Genomic DNA, 23,346 nt, shown 5'->3' on the forward strand with positions numbered 1-23,346 from the left:
GATGAGCGGAAGAAGAAGCTGTCAGTCAGAGACGCTGGGCTAGAATCAACACATGGCTTGATCAGTAAAGCGGAGAGCCTTCCATATGGACTAAGTCACTCCACTCAGAATAGATGGGGGCTATAATAAAAAACTTGCATGCATATGTTTGAGTAATATCGCCCCTGTAGCTGTGAACAAAGTGTTGAGGGTTGCAGCCTGGCTGTGTGCAGGTTGGCAGGCCGCAGTGCAGGCAAAGCAAGGCGACTTGTGTCTGTGTTAAAGGGTGAAGTGTTCACCTCCCATTATGAATTATTCAAGTACAGAGTCGCTCTGTCTGATGTTACTGCTGCTGCTCGCCCAACCCCTCTGCCCCCATTCGCCTTTCTTTCTTTCTTTTCTTTCTTTCTTTGTATCTGTCTTTCCTTCTTTCTATTTGTCAATCTTTCTTGCTTCTATACCCCTATACCTTCTCACATAGGCCTACATGCATTAAAACACATAGACTTCAAGACTCAAATAAGGGCACAGCACCTCTGCACACATTCTGTATAACCTAATATCTCTACAAATAAGCCCACATACACTAAAAACAGAAACACAAACCTTCTTTTGTGTCTAAATGTGAAGCCTGAAACAGATGCTATTAAACTGAAGATGACACTCTCGATCATCAGCTCAATGTTTGGCAAACAAATACAGGGATATACTGTAGAAGACATGGTTTATTTTTAAAGGAGGGGCATGTGTAAGCACATTTCCAGCACCTCTGAAAGGTACCATCGCTCACGAAAGCCCATCCGTCCCAGCGGAGCTGCAGCGCCGGGCTCTCCGGGCCAAGGCTCCCTACAGCCGGCTAAAAATACCCGAGGCCTCCCGACGCCTCGCAGCGGGCCAACATCACACCACCAAGGCACGCAAAGGGAACTCGCTGCACCACAGCTAAGGGAAACTCACAACGGTATTTATTTATTTTTTCGATTAAATATGGGGGGAAATGTTTTCTGATAGTATCTGATATGTCAAATGTGCCCCAAAGTTCTAGCTAATGCACCCGCGCCAACAAATGATATTCTCGGGGATTTCCGCATGGATTTCCTTCAACACTGCCCCAAAGTTTTAGATACGATCTTAACGACCTCATGAAAGGCACACAGATTATTTTTTTTAATGTTGGTGAAAGCATGGTGCCAAGAGCGAGCACCAGATTGCAAGATACATAACTAGACCTCTATAGGTTGCTGATAAATGGGAAAGGAAATAATAAAATAATTAGACGAATTCCCCAGCATCCCGTTCACAGATGAGGTTTGTTTTCCATTTAATGTATTTTTCTTTACTTGTTATGTAAACAAATGATTAAAGTATTCCAAGTTAGGTCTCTGAAAAATCTCATTAAGTCCAAGTTGAATGACGGTCTTTAATTGTTTTTCTAAATTAGTGATATAAATTAAATAAAGGCTATAGATGTCATTTACACAATATATTTGTTATGATTATCGATTTTCAAGTTTGTAAACAGTCCTCCTTCGTAACTCTGAAAACTCCTCCATGATCCGCTGCGCGTGACAGGCGAGATTAAATCGGCAGCAGACTGTCGGTATAAAAATGAAATCCAGTATACTTTTTATTTTCACTCGTGTGAACACTGACGTAGGATTTCGAGCCAGTCGTCTAAATATGAATATTTTAAAAAAAATCATTAGGCTACTATAAAAAGAAGAATATGCACACTCCATGGCACGTTTAGTGACTTTAAAAGTGAATTTTTGAAAGTAGTGAATCAATCCAAAATCTGGTATACGGTAGTGGTGAAAGTTATATTTGTTACTGTGTTCCATGAGGATAATGTGGCCCAGCTCAGAAAGTGCATAACTTTATGATCTTCTTTATGATTTCTTGCTTCAGTGAAGACAACGACGATAGATCTGACCTGTGATTGAGGCTGGAAAGTGGAGCATAATCAGATTTATAGAGCGGGATGATCCATTTGCAACAACACTTAAACAGTTCAACCCTATATGATAAGCAGCTTTATCTTTTTACAGGGTCAATATTTGCGGTGTAGCAGTCTGTATTAATTTATAGGCTACAATATGGAGGCGCAGTGGCTCGATACTGACACTCTCTGGCAGATTTACGTCGTAAGGAAGGTGCATTTAATTACCTGATATGGTACTTTCTTAGTTTAAAGCTAGCAATTTTACGTTTTAATAACTTGCAAACTGTTAGTTTTCTTTTTGTTTTGTCTGTATAACAAGTTTCTCCACTCTCTCTCTTTCTCTCTCTCACACACACACACACACACACACACACACACACACACACACACACACACACACACACACACACACACACACACACACACACACACACACACACACACACACACACACACACACACACACGCACATACACACGCAAACACACACACACACACACACACACACACACACACACACACACACACACACACACACACACACACACACACACCGGCAGAGTGTATATTTTCTCAGGGGTGATGTGTATTTTATGTGGTTGCGTTTCTTTGTTCAGTGCTGGAGTCTCTGCTACTATATCCATCAGCTTTATACCTCATTAAACTATACTTACACCTAACTAACTGTAAGAAACCAAAGCTATCTCGGGGTAAAGCAAGTTCACAGAACAGATTGTCTGTAGGCCAGCTGACCTTGTCACTTCTACTGAATTGAACACACTTTTTTCAAGATTTCCAATGCTTCCGTCTATAGAATCTTACATGAAATGTAGCCTACTGATATCTTCCATTCACATTTACGCAGAGCAGATGCTTTTTTATAACGTGGCAAACAAGGATAGAAGTGTAAGCAAGGTATTTTTCTTATGTCAGATGAACATACAGCAAACATTTTCGTTGAGAAGACGTAATCATGTTTACGTTTAAACTTCGTATTGATTATAAACCAACTCAAAAGTCGATGGTTTATTTGGCTAAGGAGCATGTTTTGGATAACTTTCCCTTTCTATAAGACTAAGATTGTTCTTCTGACCTACAGTCTAAAACTTTACAAACGTATCGTAGCTACAGACACCAGATTTACTCATATTCTTATAGGGACATGGTTCAGTGCCTTCATTTAATTAGAGAAGCGTAGATTACGCCTACTAAAGGCTCATTCAGATTCATGTAATTACTTTATTGGTCTCAACGATTGAATCACTTTGTATCGTCCAAACTGATTAACTGATTTCAAATAAGGACGAGATTTGCATTCATGTTAGGGAGGATTGTATTTATTCGTTGTATATTATTCTTTAGAGGGAATAATTAAATGTAGTCCTTTAGACAGCTTGACCCACATCTTCCCCACAAATGTGTTCCTCCCTCCCTGTGGGCAGTTTTAACCTTTACAGGACTCAGGAAACCTTCGTGTGCCATTCCTTTTTACTTTGACCCGGGTACAAAACACACCATGACAAGTATGCAGGGCAGGGCGTGAAAGTAGCAATGTAGAGAATTAAAAAGTAGAAAAAAGTGGAGCAAATAAAGAAAGAGACCGGTTGACTTGTTTTCCCCGCAGTTTCACGTGTGTGGAGAAGCGGCTGCTGAACGTAAAGCGGTCTGTCTTGGTGTGGGTTTAAAAATATTGCCACATGCTTAGAATCACCGAAACTTGCAATGGGAATAGAAGAAATTAAGTCGTGTGCGCAGTCGTCATTTTTCATCCTTTAAATGTAAGTTTATGTAACCTCTGATTCAAATATAATTCCAAACATAGCCTAGTTATAACACCACTTCAAACGATGGACGGTTTACATAGCAGCCCGCGAGTCAACTATTTTGGATGTATTCAGGTAAAATACGTAAAAACAGACAATCACGTTTTTACGCACAATGCGATTGAGCTCATCTTCTATGTATTGCCTATAAATCGGCGAGACTGATAGCGGAACTGGGGCGTCCACCCCAAATGGATTATTGGCTAAAACAGACCAACGTGCACCTCAAATGGAAACACGGAAACGGAGTTTCTTTCGATGTCTACGCTTCATAATAACTCTGCGATGTTCGCTGTCTCGCCATCGCTCAGTTCACTCATCCCCATTTAAAAAACTATTAACCCCCCGTGCGCGAGATTATCCGTATCCAGGCTTCTCCGTCTGCCTTGTTAAGATCTACTTTTAAGTTTATTATCTAATTATTGTCTACTAGTGTTTACAACCTGGCTCTCCGTGAAACCTCGGTCACCCCCACGCGCTTTCTCTCATCTTGTTATTGTTATCAGTATAATTTGGACAGTTGAAGTCCGCGTTGAGCGCACGGTCTGGCCGCGATATGTGCCGTATATAGCGCACCATTTGCACACACGTAAACACCGCAGACTGAGAGCTGACTTACCTTCATTAGGAGCGTAGATGACGGCACACGTAGAAATAACACAGGACAATAAAAGAGGTAAAATGAAAAGGAGTGATCGCGGATTGCAATCCATGGCGGCGGATCAGAGGTACATAACTCCATGAAGCCACTGACTGATCTGAGAGCGTCTCCTCTCCACGCAGCTTTCTCCCTCTCCCATGCTCCGGCTCCCTCCTTTTCCGCTGGGTCCTACAGAGTCTGACAGACAGCAAAAACACAGCGCTCAAGTTCACCACAGGTCACTTTAGATCCTCTACCACGGGCGTCTTCCTGACAAATTCAGTTATTCAGCATTTTCTTTCAGCCTGAGTCAAAGCAAAACTGTAATTTGATTGACTAAAATCGAGTGCAGGAACTTGGTAGAAGGAGGAATATTTCTGGAAATAAGAGGGTACCATATGTTCCTGTGACGTGAAATCACATTTACCAATAAATATTTCCAGTCAGTATTTTTTTTTTTTTAATGTCAAACTGGAAGTTAGTTAAAAATAAAATTAGCTTTGAATAAGAGTAGAAAATATGTGCCAGATTATCACATCAGAGTATCACCTTGGCTTTATTTGGCTTAACTTCAAATACAGCAGCTCCTTCCAGGAAACACAAGGCTTTATTAGAAGTGAGTGTAAATCAGGTTTACTTAACAGCCAATAAGAAATTATTTTTTAAACAAGTCTTCGGGACAGTCAATAAGAACCTGATGTTTTTAATAAAAAAGCCAAAGGTGGCCTGCAATTTTGAATCCTACAGAGGGAACATCTTGGTTTTATTTTAGACTACGGAGGGAACCAATATTGAACACTTGCTTTACATCAATAAACTGGAACAGCCAGCAGAATCCTTTAATCCAGACTTTGAATTCAACAACGGGGACAAGTTTTTAAACTTATCGTGGAACGAATACAACCCAGTTGTTTGTTTTGTTCTGTCACAAGTGATGCACATTATACAACAATGAGTTTCCTGGAGAGGCAAACATCTCCAAGCATTATTTGTTGTTCATGTTACAGGGTGTGCATTAAAAAAAAATCACACATTTCAGTCATGAATGATTAACTTAATGTTTGTTCCAAAACATCAGTTTTCATGACACATTTAAGATGTTTATGGAAAATAAAACACACTTGCATTCATGTGGATATACTTTTCCCATGTTTCCAAAGGTGCATGGTATGAAGGATCACATAATTTGCTTGCATTTGGGTGTAGTGTGTGCATTTTTCTGAGAGGGCCATTAGGGGCCCCCAACACCACAATACTTGATCCGCACTGAAAGGCTGGGGTGGCAGTGTAACGCCGGGGCCCTCGCTGAGAAGCCAGCTGTTGTGGTGGGGGGTTGGAGACTGGAGGTTGGGAAGGCATCTGACGTATGGGAAAAGTTAAAAGCACACAGCACTCCCAAGCCAACGACACAGCTACACTTGGATTTGCAGAAACGGCTACCAATCTTTAATTACTTTCTAATTCCCTCAATGTAATTTATGTGGGCTGCAGCAGGAGGTCACAGTCAGGGAAACAAAATAAATGTCCAAAAAATCGTCCTGCGTTGAATAGCAACATAGTTCATGTTGTGAAAAACTAATTATTGCCTAATTCATTGAAATTACTTAAATGTTTGGGATTATTCCAAATCTGAAAAAAACATGGGGGTGCCAAAACTCTCATTTGAACCAATGCTAATAAAATTGCTCCAACTGAATGGACTTAATTACTTTTGAGAAGGATTACACATACTATAGCATGAAATATTGCAACATTTGTGAAAATGTTTCTAAACCTATGCAAATTAGAAATTACACTTTGAAATGGCTACATGTGTGGAGCACAACTTTGCAGTGCGCATGTTCAGAAAGAAAACCTCATTATTTTTCTTTCTTAGGATATAATGTAGCAGGCAGTTTGTTCAAAAGTCCTTTAAAATTAACCGGGGTATTTTACAATGCATTTAACGCAGTTTTCCTTTTAGAACAAATGCCTCAACAGCGAACCCGGAGCACTGTCTAACTCGGAGAGATTTATTAGTCTCAGGTTGTCGATGGATACAGTGAGGAATGATGCCGGGAGTTTTCTGGCCACATTATTAAGAGGCTGTGGCATGTGGATTTACAGCAGATTTTAGACATGCCAGCCTTCGTCATACATCATCTTCTACATCCCACTAATTCACTTATTACACACTGAAAGAGATTAATACTCGAGGCCCCGCAGCTAACAATCAATTCAGAGGCTGGTCGTTCTGGAGTTGTAGTTTACAGATAGGAGGAAGACGTTTCAATGGAGAAGGTTCTGAGAAAATAACAGGTTATTTCATAAGTGTTAGAAGTATAAACATACTGGATGTAAGAAAATAAAGGAAAAATGAAAGAATTATGATAGTTTTTTGTTGTTTATTTGAATAGAATAGTAAATTCAAATTACATAAAAACTGGAAATGAACAATACAATTAATGTTGAAAATGGCAAAAGAAAAGACTGACAACTAACAAAGACAAAAGTGATCACACCCATTGCACACTTGGTCATGTTGTGACAAAACAACTTCCTGCAGACAGTCAAACACAATCAGTAGTAATTGTTTTCCTCCGGTCGTCTAAAAGGCGCTGTCACTGCGTTTTTAGTGAATAAACTTATAAAGTTAGTTCAGACTAATTGTTGGAAATCTGTTTCTGATTGTGGTGAATTGGAAAAATGCGATGCGTCCCTCCCGTCTATCCGATCCAACATTTTTTCCCTCTCCTCAATGAGCGCTTGTCCATTCTTGAAGACTTGCCAGTGGAACAATCCAGTATGAGATGGAGGAAAATATTGATTTAGAGCCTGGATTGTAAGTCACGATGTGTCCCGACATGTCGGTATAGGGCTCCGAAATCTCAGAACAGATGTTGTTTAGGATCCTCTTTGAAGCTGCAATGGACGGGCCTTCATGCACAGTAACATACAAACAAAGAAACAAACAAACAGTGTGTTTACTGCTCGCTGTCAGTGCCCTCTTCCTCCCTGTGGTTCTCAGGCGGTACATTCCTCCAGACTCACAGCCTACAGAAGGAGGAGAAGCCAGCGGGCTGCTGGCATGTAATACTATCCCCCCCCACACCAAACATCATAGCAGGGCTGCTTTCTTACCACTGCCAGCAGCACCACCACTCTGCACCCTTTCCATCCTCCTTTTATTTTGCTTCAGCCCTACGGGGGATTCTAAATCTGGAGAAAATTGCAATAGTGTGGTTATTGCTCTGAGTAAAGCGCAATCATTTTTCTTTTGAGTGTATATAAAACACATGTGCATACAGCAATAGCAAAAATAATACAACATAATGTGCATCCATTTAAAAGGAAACGTAATAATTATTATAAAATCTATCATTTTTTGTTGTTGTTGTGAGACCATTTGTTTTACATCTCCAAATATGGAATGGGAAACAAACATGTTTAATTGTTTAAAGGATGTACCCGGCAACATGTAGTCAGTACCATTTAAAGTAGTAGAGATGGTCCTAGTACTACTCATAATTCAGCAGTATTGTTAAAAACATCAAAATAAGTGAGATCTGATCAGAATTACTGTTTTTCAAAGAGTTGAAACCAATTGAAATGAAAGTTTGTGACTTGGCATTGGGCATTGCCTTTGAAACATGCTAATGTCAGCGGCCCATTTATGATGAATGTGTCTAGTGGAGTGTGTCTAGATGTTTACACAAAGAAATCAAGTGCTCACCCCCCCCCCCCCCCCCCCCCCCATTTCCTGTATTTGCACCCATGATTAATTGGGTCATGGTTCATGCGGCAAATTCTCCTCGTCACCCTCAGAGAGACGGCTCTAATGGGACTGACCGACTGCCATAACAGGGTGCTGCTGCAAAGAGCTGCCAACAACTCGCTCTCTCTTTCCACTTCCAGCCACAGTAATGTCCATCAAACGGCACAGTGCAAAGAGGCTGGCCGAGGGGAGAGGATAAATCCTTATGGAAGTATATTTATGGATTTGTTTTCTCGATAAAAGACTGAAGTTAGGATTATTGTCGAATGTTAAAGAAGTAACGTTCCCACTCTTTAAATTATTTTTGACTGAAGAAGATATGTCATTTAGCTTGGAAAAAAAATGCAGTAGGCCTCAGTTTCCCATAAGCAATTAGTTGGTGTATTGGGAAAAGCAACACTATAACGGCCCGTCCACACTACAGCTTTAAAAAAAGCTTGCCGGCGGGCGTGTCTGAAGCTCGACCAACAACCAATCACATGAATCTCCCGCCCCTGACACACAAGCAGCGGTTTGATTGGCTAGAGCTTGTACTGGCATATGATTTGATTGGCTGACGCTTCCACCGAAAGCTTTAGAAGCTTCAAAAGTTGAACATTGCTCAACTTTTGCAGCCTGAAACGCCAGGAAAGCTCCGCTCTGCTACCCACAATTCAGTTCGGCGAAAAGCGAGGCAAAGCGACGTCACCCCATTCAAAGTGAATGGGCAGACGCGTTGGAAACCGTTTTTGAAGCTGTCAAAGCCGTAGTGTGGATGGGCCGTAGTGTGGATGGGCCGTAACGGTACGTCCACACAGCAGCGGAAAAAAATCTTGGAGGTGGGCGTTTCTGAACCTTGGGGATTTTTTGCGAGCAACGCGACCAACAACCAATCACATGAATCTCCCGCCCCCGACATACAAAGCAATAGCAATGTTAAAACGAATTAAACTGGATATAAAATCCCCAAACAGACGAAAACCTACCAGTTTCACCCACTGTCTCTGCCACCTCCCTCCATGCCTGGTTCCTCCGGTTTGTATCCCGGTAAGTAAATAGGGACTGGTCATAAAGAACCGGGTGATTTGCTACGGCAAAAACTCATTTCTCCTCCATTTTATTAGGAATATAGAAAATGAACTGCGGTATGTCACTCCCAGTTTACACGCGGTTGGTTGGCTAGCGCTTGTACTGTCAGATTTGCAAAACGGGATTTGATTGGCTGATGCTTCCCCCTCAGCTTCGAAAGTTGAACATTGCTCAACTTTTGAATCCTGAGATGCCTGGAAATCTCCGCTTTGCTTCCCCACAATGCAGTTCTGCGAAAAGTGAGGCAAAGTGACGTCACCCCATTCAAAGTGAATGGGCAGAAGCGTTGGAAGATTTCTTTTAACGCTGCTGTGTGGACGGACCGTTATGAAAGCAGTACCCAAGGGTTTAACTTAAATTGAATACTTCAGTGAAATACTTCTTCACAATAGTGTATTTGTAAAGAAGATGTAGTGCATTAAAGTATCTATAGTAAAGAACAGTATAATCTAGTATATTCTTCCATTTGGCGGTTTTTATGCATTTCAAATCAAGTCAGGAAGCAAAACAAAAGAAAGAAAGGGTAAAGAAAAAAGAAGGAAATAGTAGTAGGATAATATTCTACTTGGAAAAAGATATACCTCAGTAATCAGAAGTATTTATTTTGTCTGGAATAAATAAATCCAGACGTGCTAAACCTCTTCCATCTGCGTGCTAAATTGTTTTTGTGCCTCACTAGTTAGACAGTTAAACAGTGTGTAGACCAGGGTGAATTCTCTCCTATGGAAGTCGTTGGCATTTCTGGTGATGCTGTTTTCTTTGTCTATTCAGGGTGGATATTGTTGCTCATGCAAACCAACCAGTTCAAACTGATTAACCAGTCAAATGTAGGACACGCAACTTCCCACATTCTTGAGGATGTTTTTTCCTGGGAACGACAGGAGACTAAAGGCTTTATGGACTGGCAATAGGTTACATCACTACTTACTTATATCTACAGTTTATGTTAGCAGCAGAGAGCAGTATAACAGACGTTTAACTCCATGGGAATGAGAAATGCTGTGAAACAAAACAGTCTGACATGAGGGTTTATTTACCAGAGGACAGCTAAACAAGGCTAAACCATAAGAGCTGGTAATTAGAGAGGGAGGAAACAACATTTGGTCTCCTTGATGGCGTTGAGGTTTTGTTACAAGGAGACACACAGACATTAAAACAAGCAGACATAAACCCTCCATCTCTCTCTCTCTCACACACACACACACACACACACACACACACACACATACACACACTCAACACATTACAGTCTTGTGAAGAGTAAAGTTTGGAGAGCAGTATTTGGATGGCTGTAAATCATTGAACCCATAATGATCCATTTACCTTTAAGCTGGGGGAGGCAGTTTATTTTGGTGTTACTGGGTAGAAATGTCGTAATAGCTTTTCAGCATATTGTAATTCAAGTGGTAACCCAGGGTAGTTTAGTGGAAACGTTTAAAAAAGGCCAGATTTAAAAAAATAAATAACACTCTTTATCCTGCAGCTCTCCCATTGGTCCCTATGCCTGGTCATTTCTGTTCTAAGCCCCTCCCCCCCCACAGGCATGCATTTGCCCAATAACCTCGACTTATTTCAAATATCATTACGATTGTGATCCAGATGTCATTATTTAGCAGCAATTATATGATAATAACTGTTGTGTTTTATTTGCAAATGTCAGGGTCAGTGGAGCCCTTTGAGATGACATATTGTGATTTGCGGCTGAAGCTAGCGACGATTTTGGTGTTTCAGAGATGGAGGCATGGAGCAGGATATTATGCCATTAAATCAGGCTATTACACTCTGAAGGGCTGCACACATGCATCTGCATTTACAGAATAGCCAATAGGAACGACTGTTCTCTGAATTCACCTGTGATTGGCCAAAGTCTGCGTAACAAAATAGATTTTCAGAAAACAGAACAAAAAAGTTGCAGAATTCTTGTTTTCTTTCAGACAAATGACTTAATATTATGTTTTCAACGAAAAATAAGCGGCCTATCCTGGATTTAATGTATTTTAGATAAAAATCCAAAACATTTACATTTCTTTTGTCAAAAATATTGTTGTCCCACAACTCAACCAGTATTAAAACGAGCAGGAATTTTGGTTCTTGATGTACGGAAAATGAATCGTTTTTACAACAGACAACAAATTATAAGAAGGAGAATAATTAATCACTAATTTGACTGTAATAATAACACATTTCATGGTGTTACAGCATAACATTCGCAGCCAAGCATTTCTTGAGATAATTATCCAAAGTGAATGGAATGATTGTTTTCTTGGAATAGTGATGTCCAGATACAAGAAAACATCCATCATAGAATCAGCTCGCATACATTTTTGAAGAACAGCCTCTTACCTCCTGTCCCTCTCTCTCTCTCTTTCTCTCTCTGCTGTTCTCCATGCCAGTATTGTCTTGTATATTATTCTCCTCCATCTGCCATTCACACACTTGCAGATACTCACAATAACTCACGTTTTAGCACACTGTCGGCCAAATAAGATCTTGGCAGCAATGCACTTTGCTTCAAAAATATCTACAGGACACATGCAGTGTTTGCATTTTATTTATAAAATTGAGTTAATTATATATCCTGAACCAATGAGGATAATGAATGAACACCTCAGTTATAGCATAACTGGCAAAGAAAAATATAAATAAACAATGTTGAAACTTTACAGTCAAGTCATTAAAAGCACATTAAGTGGAATTACGTATTAAACCATATAAGCTAATGTCTATAATAATAGTTCCAAACGTGAGAACTGGAAGTTCTGCATATGTGTGTGTGTGTGTGTGTGTGTGTGTGTGTGTGTGTGTGTGTGTGTGTGTGTGTGTGTGTGTGTGTGTGTGTGTGTGTGTGTGTACATTTTCACTCTGTGAGCAGCATTTGTTGTGAAGACAGTCAGGTATGTTGCTGCGCTGTTGCAGAGACATTTTACTAAAATATTCAGGAGAAAAGCACCTTAATTATACAGATGATGGAGTACAGGCCCTGCAGTCGTGTGTGTGTCTGCGTGTGTGTTTGTTTGAGTGTGTCAGTATCACACAGCTTCCATAATAGCATCCAATTGGCCTATGGCTCGGCAGATCTCTCACTCTCATTGGGTGCATCTGTGTTGTCTAGACTGTTGCCGTACTTTTTTATTTCCTGAAGAGACACACTACATGTGCAGATATAAACAGGCAGGTATGAGGAAGATTAGACAACATGGGAGACACTGGAGTCAGAACACACACACACGCACGCGCACACACACACACACACACACACACACACACACACACACACACACACACACACACACACACACACACACACACACACACACACACACACACACACACACACACACACACACACACACACACACACACACACACACACACACACACACACACACACACACACACACACACACACACACACACACACACACACACACACACACACACACACACACACACACACACACACACACACACACACACACACACACACACACACACACACACACACACACACACACACACACACACACACACACACACACACACACACAGCCTGCTTCCTGCCAAAGCTACTAAATGAGGTGTTCCTTTTTCATTAATCATGGCTGTTGTTAAGGTTACCTGAGCGACACACTTGAGGGGGTCACTGAGTTACACTGAACATGAGTTACACTGAACAGCTTTCCTTACGCACTAATTATATTACATGAATGTGATTATTTCAACACCTACTCATTAAATTACACTCTCGGCCTACAGAGAGTATTTTCATTATGGCTTATTTGTTTGTAAAGGACACGAATACGGCTCAGACACGGGAGCATATACTGTAGATACAGAACTACATTTTGCAGATGTGAAAAGTATTAGCAAAAGCTTAAACAGAAAAGGATGTTATACAAACGTCTTAATAGTTTTCTTTGTTTGCCGATGTAAACCGCACTAATGTGGATTTTTGTGTTTGTGTCATCTGCTCCTACGCCCGCCTGTGGAGCTGTGAACAGTTGGCAAGCATGGTGCAAACCCAGGCCATGGGTGTGGTGCACATCTACAAATGTAATCCCAACTGAGTTAACAAAACTTTGGGTTGCAACATCAGTAGCTTGGCTGAATCTTTACAAGGAAGCATCTCTGGGATGTGTTTGTGGCAATACTCTTAACCGTGCTACGATACATAACATGAAAACTACAAACCCACTGGAAACATCGATAAACAATCCTTACAATAATGCTATTAATTAGTCAAACGTCACAAGATAAACATTTCAACCACAAGGCATTTTAACTGCTGTGAACTGTAAAGTAGTGCCAAGATTGCGTTCCTTGATGTGTGATGTGTTTAAAAGAAGATTAGAAGTCCACCATGAGCAGATATATACTTTTCTCATCATCATCCAACAACTACAGTATAAGTAACTTTAGATTTATTATCATCTTTAACCATACCGTCAGCCATAAAAGGAAGAAACCTTTAGTTTTGACATGTTGGGTGCTACAGTAATAAACATGCATTTACAAGGAGCTTATGGAGCATTAAAATCTTTATAGGAATTGTTAGAAAGTTGACACTGTGCATGGATATCACACAAAACTCGGCCAAAGAAGTAGAATGTCAGAGGAAAAGTGAGGCTGAGTTGCCAACGTGAGCAAGGGAACAATTATGCGTGCTTCTTGGACTGCGAATGATTATATTTGCTCGGTTGAAAATAATCACAGCGATTCATAATAAGAGGCTGTCACATTAGTGATTTTACATTGCTGACAATTCCTGTGTGCTTGCTCATCAAATTAACTTGCACAGCAGGACAAAAAGCGGCATGTATGAAGAATAGTGTGTGGCTGACTTTTTATTACATACAGTTGGTTGGCAGTATGTGTTTAATATTCCCCAGCCACACTTTGCCATACAAACTATAACAATACCACTCGATAGATGTCGAGCACAACATACATTTGTACAAGAGCGTTGGAGGCAGGAAACCGTTCATTCCCATGAAAGTTGCTCAGTGTATAGCATAAAGCCAAACTGGTCTGACTATCGAGAGCAAAAGTAGCCCATGGATCTTGTGCATTTGCGTTTTGCTTAAGCCCCTCCTCTGATTTCCCTCTCAGCTCAGTCGAATTAATGGAGAGGGAAAATATATCTCGATTCGGCTTATGGCGCATTTAAAAGGTCCCCTATTATACTGTTTTCCATCAATATAGTATAGGTCTCAGATATATACAAAACATGTCCCTGAAGTGTTTGGCTTGAAATACCAAACAGATCATGCCTTGTAGCATCCCATAATCCCCTCTGTTTCAGCCCTGTTTCAAAAGTGATGATTCTCTGTCTGTTACTTTAGATGAAAATAAGGAGCCACTCCCCAAGCCCCTCTGAGAGATATTTGGTTAAAAAGAACACAATGGTGCTCTACGAGGAGAATCAGGTGATAAGGGGGGCTATTAATCCAACTGCTTTTGTTTGCCAGTGGTTTGATTTTTAACAATACTCCCAGGCTAGAGGTCAGGCTCAAGTTATCTTTAAAAAGGCAGACTTTAACATTTAGCTGTAAATGACAAACCACATTGTCCGTGGTGACTTTCTTCTCCTAACTATAAGCAAATGATGACATCTTGGCAAGTAGCCAGTGAAATTGCAGGGGGGCAACAGACCATCCGTCCCACCTGGCATCAAATCTGTGCCATCTGCTTTCATTGACAAAGCATTTGTGCTTATTGTTGGTTAGCCCCCCTCAGGGCACTTAATACTATAAGCTATCCCCACGTAGCTTTCTATTGAGCAAAGCACATTAAAAACATAACTTAAAAGTATTCTTTCCATTAATTGACCTTACATTGTATAATGATAAACAAAAGCAGACATCGAGGACTTGTTATGCTGTGTACTAATCCAGGTTTATGTTAATGTCTAAATAACTTTAAAGGCACGGCAAGGCAAGTTTATTTATATAGCACCTTTCAACACAAGGCAATTCAAAGTCCTTTACAAAAATGAAAGATATGAAGAAAATGGCATTAAAAAGCAAAGATAATAAAATAAAGATTAAAAGAAAAAATACATGAATAAAAGTTACCGTGCAGTTTAAGATATGAATAGTTCAATTAAAAGCAAAAGGAAAAGTCTTCAGCCTGGATTTAAAAGTAGTAAGAGTTGCAGCGGACCGGCAGATTTCTGGTAGTTTGTTCCAGATATTTGGAGCATAATAACCAAAGGTTTTTTTCTGCTTCGCCCCACTTGCCCCAAATGACCCTTAGCTGCAGTATATATATATATATATAGTTGTCTTAATCGTTGTTTATGAATGAATGAAGGAAAGACTAATGTCAAAGTGAGCCAATGACTCCATCATTGCTTATCACATCCAACCATGTTCCCGTAAAAACAATCCGGCACTTCATCATGGATCAGGTATGTTGGCATCCATTATCCCATTATGTGTCCGTGTAGTCTAAGTATGTATATCCTCTGGCACACATGGTTACCATCAGCATGACTTTTACCACCACAACCACAGTGTTCGTCTAATCTCTAAATACCGTGTGTAATGGGCCCGTGTCATTATGTTTCTTTGCTTTATGACACACTCAGTCCTTAGGTGAGTGTTTGTTTGTTCCACATCCAACCCGAAAAACCGTGTAATACTTAATGGCAAAACCCTCATCATTCGTCGCACTGGCCGTCTTTCATGTGAAGAGCGTCTGATGTGCTTTCTGTCTTCTTTCAGACCTTTTAAATGCATTCTGGAGAGGGCTTAACGCGCTTTTACCGACACGCAGGAACACGATGTGAACGCTGCAAGCTTTGCTGCTTTTTGTGTCAGGCTATTATACGCGCGGGTTGATGGGCTAGGTGGGGTCATGTCTAAAAGGCAGAGACATTTGGGTAAACTTATATCATCCTCTGTCTGTCTTGAACTGCCACTATCTCTCTCTCTCTCTCTCCTTGTATGTCTCTCCATCTCTCTCTCTCTCTGCTACCAAGACTCATCCTGAGAACAGAGAGATTACCTCCATTTGTCTTCATTAGCATATTAGCTAACAGGCCCTTTGCTGGAACCCGTGGGAAACTTCTGTAATTGCTAAGATAGCCGTAGACTAAACCACTGAAGGAATTTGTAGAGCAGTGTGTGAGTGTGTTTCAGTAATGGAGGGATTTCAGAGATGAACTTCACCTTGACTCTCATGTCTCATGTCTCTCCTCTGTTCTGTGTTATGTCTCTGCATGTGCACACTGTATGTGAAAAGCACAGAAACAGAAAATGACTCGGAGCAGCAAGCTGTTTCTGGAATTCATCAGCAAGCATAACTCAGGCAATAACCTCCTATGGCGATACAAACATTTCCATGAAAAGAATCATCACACAACTTTTTTTAAGCTGCTCATCAGGGGTATTTTTGAGTCCCAATTCATTCGAATGAATGCATAAATGAATTATCGTTGCATATTTGAGCTTCTAGGGAAGAGAGGTTGTTTGATCCATTCTAATATATGGATGATTGCAATAGACTGTGATTCAAGTTATGAGGCGTGCACTCATCATCAAAAACATCCTATACAGTCCAACTGGCAGCTGAAATGCTACTAATTGCAAAGCGCAAACAAACACGGAAAATTACAGCAACCGTGCCCAATTAGGTGATATTTTTGTGTTGCTTTCTGTGGCTCTATGGTTGATTAGCTGCCTGTTCAGGTTACCATTGTGCACATCTGAAGTTCATAGAGTTCAGGTCAGAAGTGTAGCTCAAAATTGTGCTTTGAATTGAATGGAATTTGAGTTATATCAATATAAAAATGGAGGCTTAGAGTGTTGATTATATTAATTCAATAGCAAGCGTGAAGTTGAAGGTTGCTCTTTCTGTGTGCATCAATGATTAGTTTAAAAAAAGTGTTGTGGATTTTCCGTTAGTAGCATTCTCCCTGAACTATCAACTTGTTATTGTGAAAATAGGATCAGGGACAGGAAACCCACAATAAGATATGACTAAGTACCGTGTTTTCATATTGAGTACACTGTTTGCATTAGTCAACATACGGTACAAATCCTACTGCAGTCCCAAAGTGCAACAATGCATCATTGTTGATAAAGAGGGTAACAGAAAAGAAGGGCAAGCATGTACAAATACAAAACCATACAATGACCATGCATATGTAGGCACACACTACGCTAATGCGGCCTGGGGGTGCCTGGCTTGCGTGTACAGTCCGAGCAACATATCATACATGCATGCATGTTACACAGTCTAAACTTTAAAGTGTTGTGGCATTGGCCCATTGGCATAATTTCATTACTCACATGCTGAGCATCACGCAATCTTTTCCCTTCATATGACCATCCCTTACTGATCTTTACAGTTACTCAAGACAGCTATATAATGTGCAGCGGAGAAAACCTCATGTGTCAAAGTCTGGTGAAAAGCTTTCAGAGACTAAGTGTGATTTATAATTTGGAAACATGTTTAGGTCCTTCTGTCACCAATTTAGGCTGGCCTTGAGCAATTTTCTTACAATCTGGACGACAAGCAACCTAACTTTTGTTGCATTTCTCTAGTGATTATCTCAGGTCAGTGGAGTTTCTAACCAGGGATGGTATTCACATATAAAGACGCTCACAGTTTTGCACATTTCAGCAGATATGTCACAGCACAAAAAGATGCTGGGTTACAAAGTTGCCACTGTGAAGGGCAGTTACTCGGCACGACACAGTCTTCTCATCCATATTCCTTTGACCCACAAAATGCAGCAGATACCTTCTATTATGGTACCGCCATTTCTGACACATGGTAACCAAAGCTTGTCTGCAACATATTTTTAAGTTAAGAAAGTATTTTCCTTAAGAGACCATCGTAAGAAAAAATGCTTCGGAATACACAAAAGTGGACGTAGATAAGTATTTACAATCACCCGTTGTTCAGGAACTCCTACCGAGTTGTATACGGGAAAATATAAATTCTTTAAGTGAGTTTTGAGAGATATTATGTTGTGGAAAAATGCATCCCTATTCCGACCTTGTTATTCACTTAGTTATTAGAGTAATGTTTTAATGAAATGTAACAATAAGTCTTTACACCATAATTTAACATATATTATGAACATGTATCAGGACAGATTTGTCAAATTATAACCACTCTCTGCCGTTAACCTAAGCCAATCATATATTAGCAGTTTTGACAGTAAGCTAGTTCGGTTAGCAACCAGTAAGGCTACACCTGGCAGTTTGTATGTGTCTAAAAACATTTATTCTTCACGCAAGAACTTGATTGTGTGAAGGAACCTGTGATGGTAAGTGTCCTACAGGGCATTTCTGGACCAAATGCGTCCCGGCAGTCCCAGCATTGGAGGCTTAGGGGGCGTGCCGATATGTATTAAGAAACTGATTGAACAGATACTGTCCCTCATGGTCTACTGGCGGCTTTTAAAAAGGACCAACATGGTGGCTTGTTTGGAAACTTATTTGTCTGATATTGCGGAAAGATTTTTCCCGTAAAAGTGTCTCTGAAAACAATTGTGGCAAGAAATAAGCGCGTTGTCATTATTTAAGAATGTTAACTCCTGGAAAACATTCTAGTAGTTAAAAGATGCAGCAGGTCACACATTTGCATAAATCAGCATGACGCCCTTCAAAACACACAATGCAGCTTTACTAGAATGCATTGCACAGCTTCTTTAATAAACAATGAATGGGAATTGTTGAAATGGCGGATTCTGTGGCTACGTACTATGAGAGTGGAAAATAAAAAGAGGAAGACTGAATGAACTGGAGGAATGGATGATATAAGGTGAGAGACTGTCGGAGTTCAGCAGGGAGGTTGGCTCGGGCCTTTTTCCCATGATTGATTGAATGTGATTAGAGGTGCCATGCTGTCTGCCAGGGTACTCCGGCACCACTTAGATTCTACTCACTTTGCCAACCCACCCAGCATCCTCCTTTTCCACCTCCAATCTCTCCTGTCCTCCTCTTCATCCATCCATCCATTCTAGATTGTTTGCCAGGGGCACAACCACATGGGCAATTCAAGAGAGAACAGCATTGTAATGCATTCACTGAAAAAAAGTGCTCAATTGACCTGTCTGGATAGTGAAGAAGGGCGATACCGCCTTAGTTTTTCAACACATGATTTATCCAGTCTTTCTTTCCATCCCTCCCTCACGGCTGTCTATCCTACAGAGCCAAGGCCATTCCAGGCCCTGCCAGGTCTGAAGATTCAGCCGCATGTCAGACATCTCACTCTGACACACTATCCCTCCCTTTCTTCTTTCACTGCCAACACCCTCATCCTCCCATAGGCTTTCATGGAAAGTTGCCCTCTTTTGTTGTGCCAGAAGCTGTGTCTTAAAACTCCTTCTCTTTCCCTCTCAATCATCCAAACAGAGGTATTCAAAATGGTTCATTTTACTACTTACTTAAGCAATACATCACGTGTTGGATGAGGCAGGACATGGAGGTGCAGTTCCTTCTTGTGTTGTAATCAGGGCGTTTGATAGCTGGGATGCCTTTGGATTCATATGGAATCTGGGAAATGTTTAATGTCCTGGACAAATGGGAGAAATTCCAGTCAAATATTGCCTGCATTCATTGTTGAACTTATTGATAGGATACAAAGAACGATATCATCACACCATGTAGATGTATGTTTCATTATTAAAAAGTACTCTATTTCAAATCAAATAAACATTACGCTGGCATACTCCTGGATTCTTAACACAAATTAGGTCAATCAATGGATATTGGCCTTGTCCTTTTAATTTGAAAGAAGGATCAATTAGGGTCTTCTTAAAACTTGCTATTCAGTTCATTATTGCTTTGACTTTTAAACTCCAGCTAGAACAATATATAACAACACCAGCATCAATACATGTACAGTAATGATTGCAGAAATAATGACTTTATATGAATGGTTAACCAGAAAAAAATGCATTCAGGTCAGACTTGTCGGAAAAAAAAAAGTTAAATTTTTGTTGCTTGATGTATTGGCAAACTGATATGTTTGCTTAATCCAAAAACTCATGCAGGCAGACTGCCAGAACAGTGAGCCAACATTTTGACAGCTTTGCGCAAGATACATCCACTCCCACCTTCACAGCTCATGGCCATTTCTTGTTTCATTTTTGTTTGTCTTTTCTGATCACCTATGGATTTACAGCAGACCACCTGCAAGACTCACAAATCGAGCACAGGCATGCATCTACACACGGGAAATACAACCAGCTGGCAGAGCGCAGAGAAACAGTAAAAGCAGGCTATGATTGATGTCTAAACAGACAAAAGGAACAAATGAAACCAATCAAAACTAATCAGGAATGGCAGCTCAATACAACGGAGGCTGGGCAAACATAAGGAGTGTGTCCGCGGGTTGACGGGGATACAGCTACATCCTGTCATTACTATAGCTGCTTGTCATGCTGAATACAATCTGTTTCACCGTTGGTCTCACTTCAGTGTACAAATGTTTACCTTGAGCAGCGGATGATGAACAATGACTTTCATGGGAAATAGATGAACAGTGTTTAGCTGACATTGAAAACATTCACATGGTGTTGTGGCTGCAGAAGCATCCAGCTCCTCATTATTTTGTCCTCACAGTAGAAACTACACGATCCCTGTCCAAACTCCTTAACGTGAAAATTGTATTTTCTAAACTTCTGAAAGATGATTTTGTTACAATAATGTGTTCATGCCTTTGGGCAAAGCATACCAATGCCATTAACTCCTAAAGCTTACAAACTATTTTACAAAAGTAATGAAAAACCTCCTAATCTTTTGTTGAAACTGTTAGAGTGATGTGTTGATTTTATCAAGACTCATATTGGAGTCAATTACCGTCAAAAGACAGCTGGTAATCATCACTTCTATGGGTACATATTCCAGATGACATACAGGTGGATAGATTTAAATAAAGTGGAAATGGTTTTACGTGTCATGTCAAGACAAAACATGCCTGAAAGAGAAACAGCAGCCTTTACGGTTTGGAAAGGATGTTTTTTTTCTTTCTTTTTTCCTTGACTCATGTTTTTCATCTATTGGTGTGAGGAGTGGCTTCGGCTATTTCATTTGCAGAAAAAAATTATGGCTGCTTGTTTCAGGAAGCTAAATAAAAGTCAATAAATTGGGCAATGAAGACCTCTTTCCTCGGCTTGATCTCCTGAAAAATAATGCTCCCATAAAATAAAAATGCAATTCTTTTTTTCTCGCATTATGTTTGTTTTAAACATATCACAGGAGGATGGGTGGATACATTTTGGTTTTGTTAACCACATGTTTAAAACTGCTATTGTAATCTGGAAGAAAACAGATTTCACTCTAAAAATGCATTTGAGATTGCTGTTAGTTGGTTTCTGATGATCAGAATGGAGGAATGTTGATAGGGTGTGCTTTAAGCTCAAAGGTTTAGGACTAAAACAGGGTGGGAACCTATTAATGGTTTGAAAGTAATTAGCACAATATAGTAATTACGTGTTGGCAGAGTTACAGTATGGGTGTGTACGTTCTGTTGGTAATCCCAGTCACACTGTGGTCTACTACATCCTGTAGAGCTGGGGTGTTGGTGAGACAGCTTATTTAAGAAGGAGCATTATATTGCAGCAGGATATGAAGGACTTTCTCCACTCTTTCAGGTTATTCATTAACCCTTTTAAGTTGTTAGTGTGCTCCAAACATGTTGACAACAGATGTCCTCAGCCTGTTACTGGCATCACAAAGTGCTTGTGATCAAATAAAGTAACAGTTACTGTAGCATTAACCACATCTCTGCAGAGAACTTACTCACCCCTCGCAACACACACACACACACACACACACACACACACACACACACACACACACACACACACACACACACACACACACACACACACACACACACACACACACACACACACACACACACACACACACACACACACACACACACACACACACACACACACACACACACACACACACACACACACACACACACACACACACACACACACACACACGTCATGGTGGCGCAGTTACTCACTCTTCATAAAGCAGCAATGTTTTCTTAAGAAACCACACAAGGGAAATTAACTGCAAATTCTTTGTGTCTGTCGCCATCATAAACATACCCGCACACACTAATGCACTCATTCGAAAACACAACATTTCAGGAAATATATCAACAGGTATAATCAAAAATAGTTGTTTTTGTTATTCATCAAAATACAAATGACTAGCTAGAGTATGGCTTTTTAAATCTGAAATGTTTTACAATTTCTTATAGTGAAATGATACTATGGCTCTAACCCAAACATTATAAAATGTCACATTGCAAACATAGACATGTTTTCTAAAAATATAAAGTAATAGCAAAGACCTGATTGAGGCGTTTAACATCTGGCATGCTGATTATTAATTTGGAAAATGAGGTGTGGTGTGGTGTGGTCACATTGGGCAAATGTAGGCATACCCGTTTGAGTGTGTGTGAATGTGTCTCAAGCCAGCCAGGTTACAAAAACCTTTATAGAGATTGTTTCTGCAAAAAACAAGTCTCACCAGGAAGAAAAAGGCCATGAGTGATTCAGCTTTGTGTATTCATTGCTCAATCCCTGTATTAATAGATGTTGAAGTACATTATTATTTCAGACAGCCAGTTTGTTGATCCTTTTGGAAGGTACATGCTACTTCGTATGCAATACAAAATACTTGAAACATGAAATTACCTGTTGGGCAAATCTACATTTTGTTCTGTAAAAACAAGGTGAGAGCTTAACATGTTGAATGTTACTGGACAGAAAAAACCCACAAAAGGAGGTGAACCTTTTTTCTTGAATCTGTATTTGGAGCATATACAAATCTAAACCAGACAAATGTGAAATGTGAAGGGTGGGGCTAAACTCTAAGGTCTAAAAGGCAGAGTCCAGCTGGAGTCATTGAGGCCACATACCATGAGTGAAACACCTTGGAAAGCACTACTTCCTGTTTTCCAGACAATCGCAGTATTGAGTTGTTATCCCAACAGGCCTCTCCCATGCTGCCGCTAGCTTAAGTCATTACACACTGTGAGGACCATGAAGTCTCCCCTGGAGATGGTCAAGAGGTAAATTGGAAGTGAAGTGCAGGGTTCTGTGTCCACTGTGCTGAGCAGGGCCCCGACAGACCCCGGGGTCTTCAGGCCC

At 40.4% G+C, this 23,346-nt stretch overlaps 1 protein-coding gene and 1 long non-coding RNA gene across 8 annotated transcripts in view; both read right to left on the bottom strand.

The window, feature by feature from the left end:
- Nucleotides 1-4,546, bottom strand: part of epha3 (eph receptor A3) — a 104,904-nt gene extending 100,358 nt beyond the window's left edge. For all 7 annotated transcript variants that reach the window (XM_079665349.1, XM_079665348.1, XM_079665345.1 and 4 more), the window contains exon 1: nucleotides 4,364-4,546. In XM_079665349.1, coding sequence (XP_079521475.1) covers nucleotides 4,364-4,457 — 94 coding nt within the window. In that variant the 5' untranslated portion in view covers nucleotides 4,458-4,546. The remainder of the gene's footprint in view (nucleotides 1-4,363) is intronic.
- Nucleotides 4,547-6,846: 2,300 nt separating this feature from the next.
- On the bottom strand, nucleotides 6,847-9,265 carry LOC307029910. Its single transcript, XR_013805445.1, has 3 exons — nucleotides 9,104-9,265; nucleotides 7,505-7,582; nucleotides 6,847-7,300 (listed from the first exon to the last, which is right to left on the bottom strand). It is a non-coding gene; the product is annotated as an uncharacterized lncRNA (long non-coding RNA).
- Nucleotides 9,266-23,346: the final 14,081 nt, after the last annotated feature.

The sequence above is a fragment of the Notothenia rossii genome (assembly GCF_949606895.1).
Source record: "Notothenia rossii genome assembly, chromosome: 2".
NCBI classification, from domain to species: domain Eukaryota; kingdom Metazoa; phylum Chordata; class Actinopteri; order Perciformes; family Nototheniidae; genus Notothenia; species Notothenia rossii.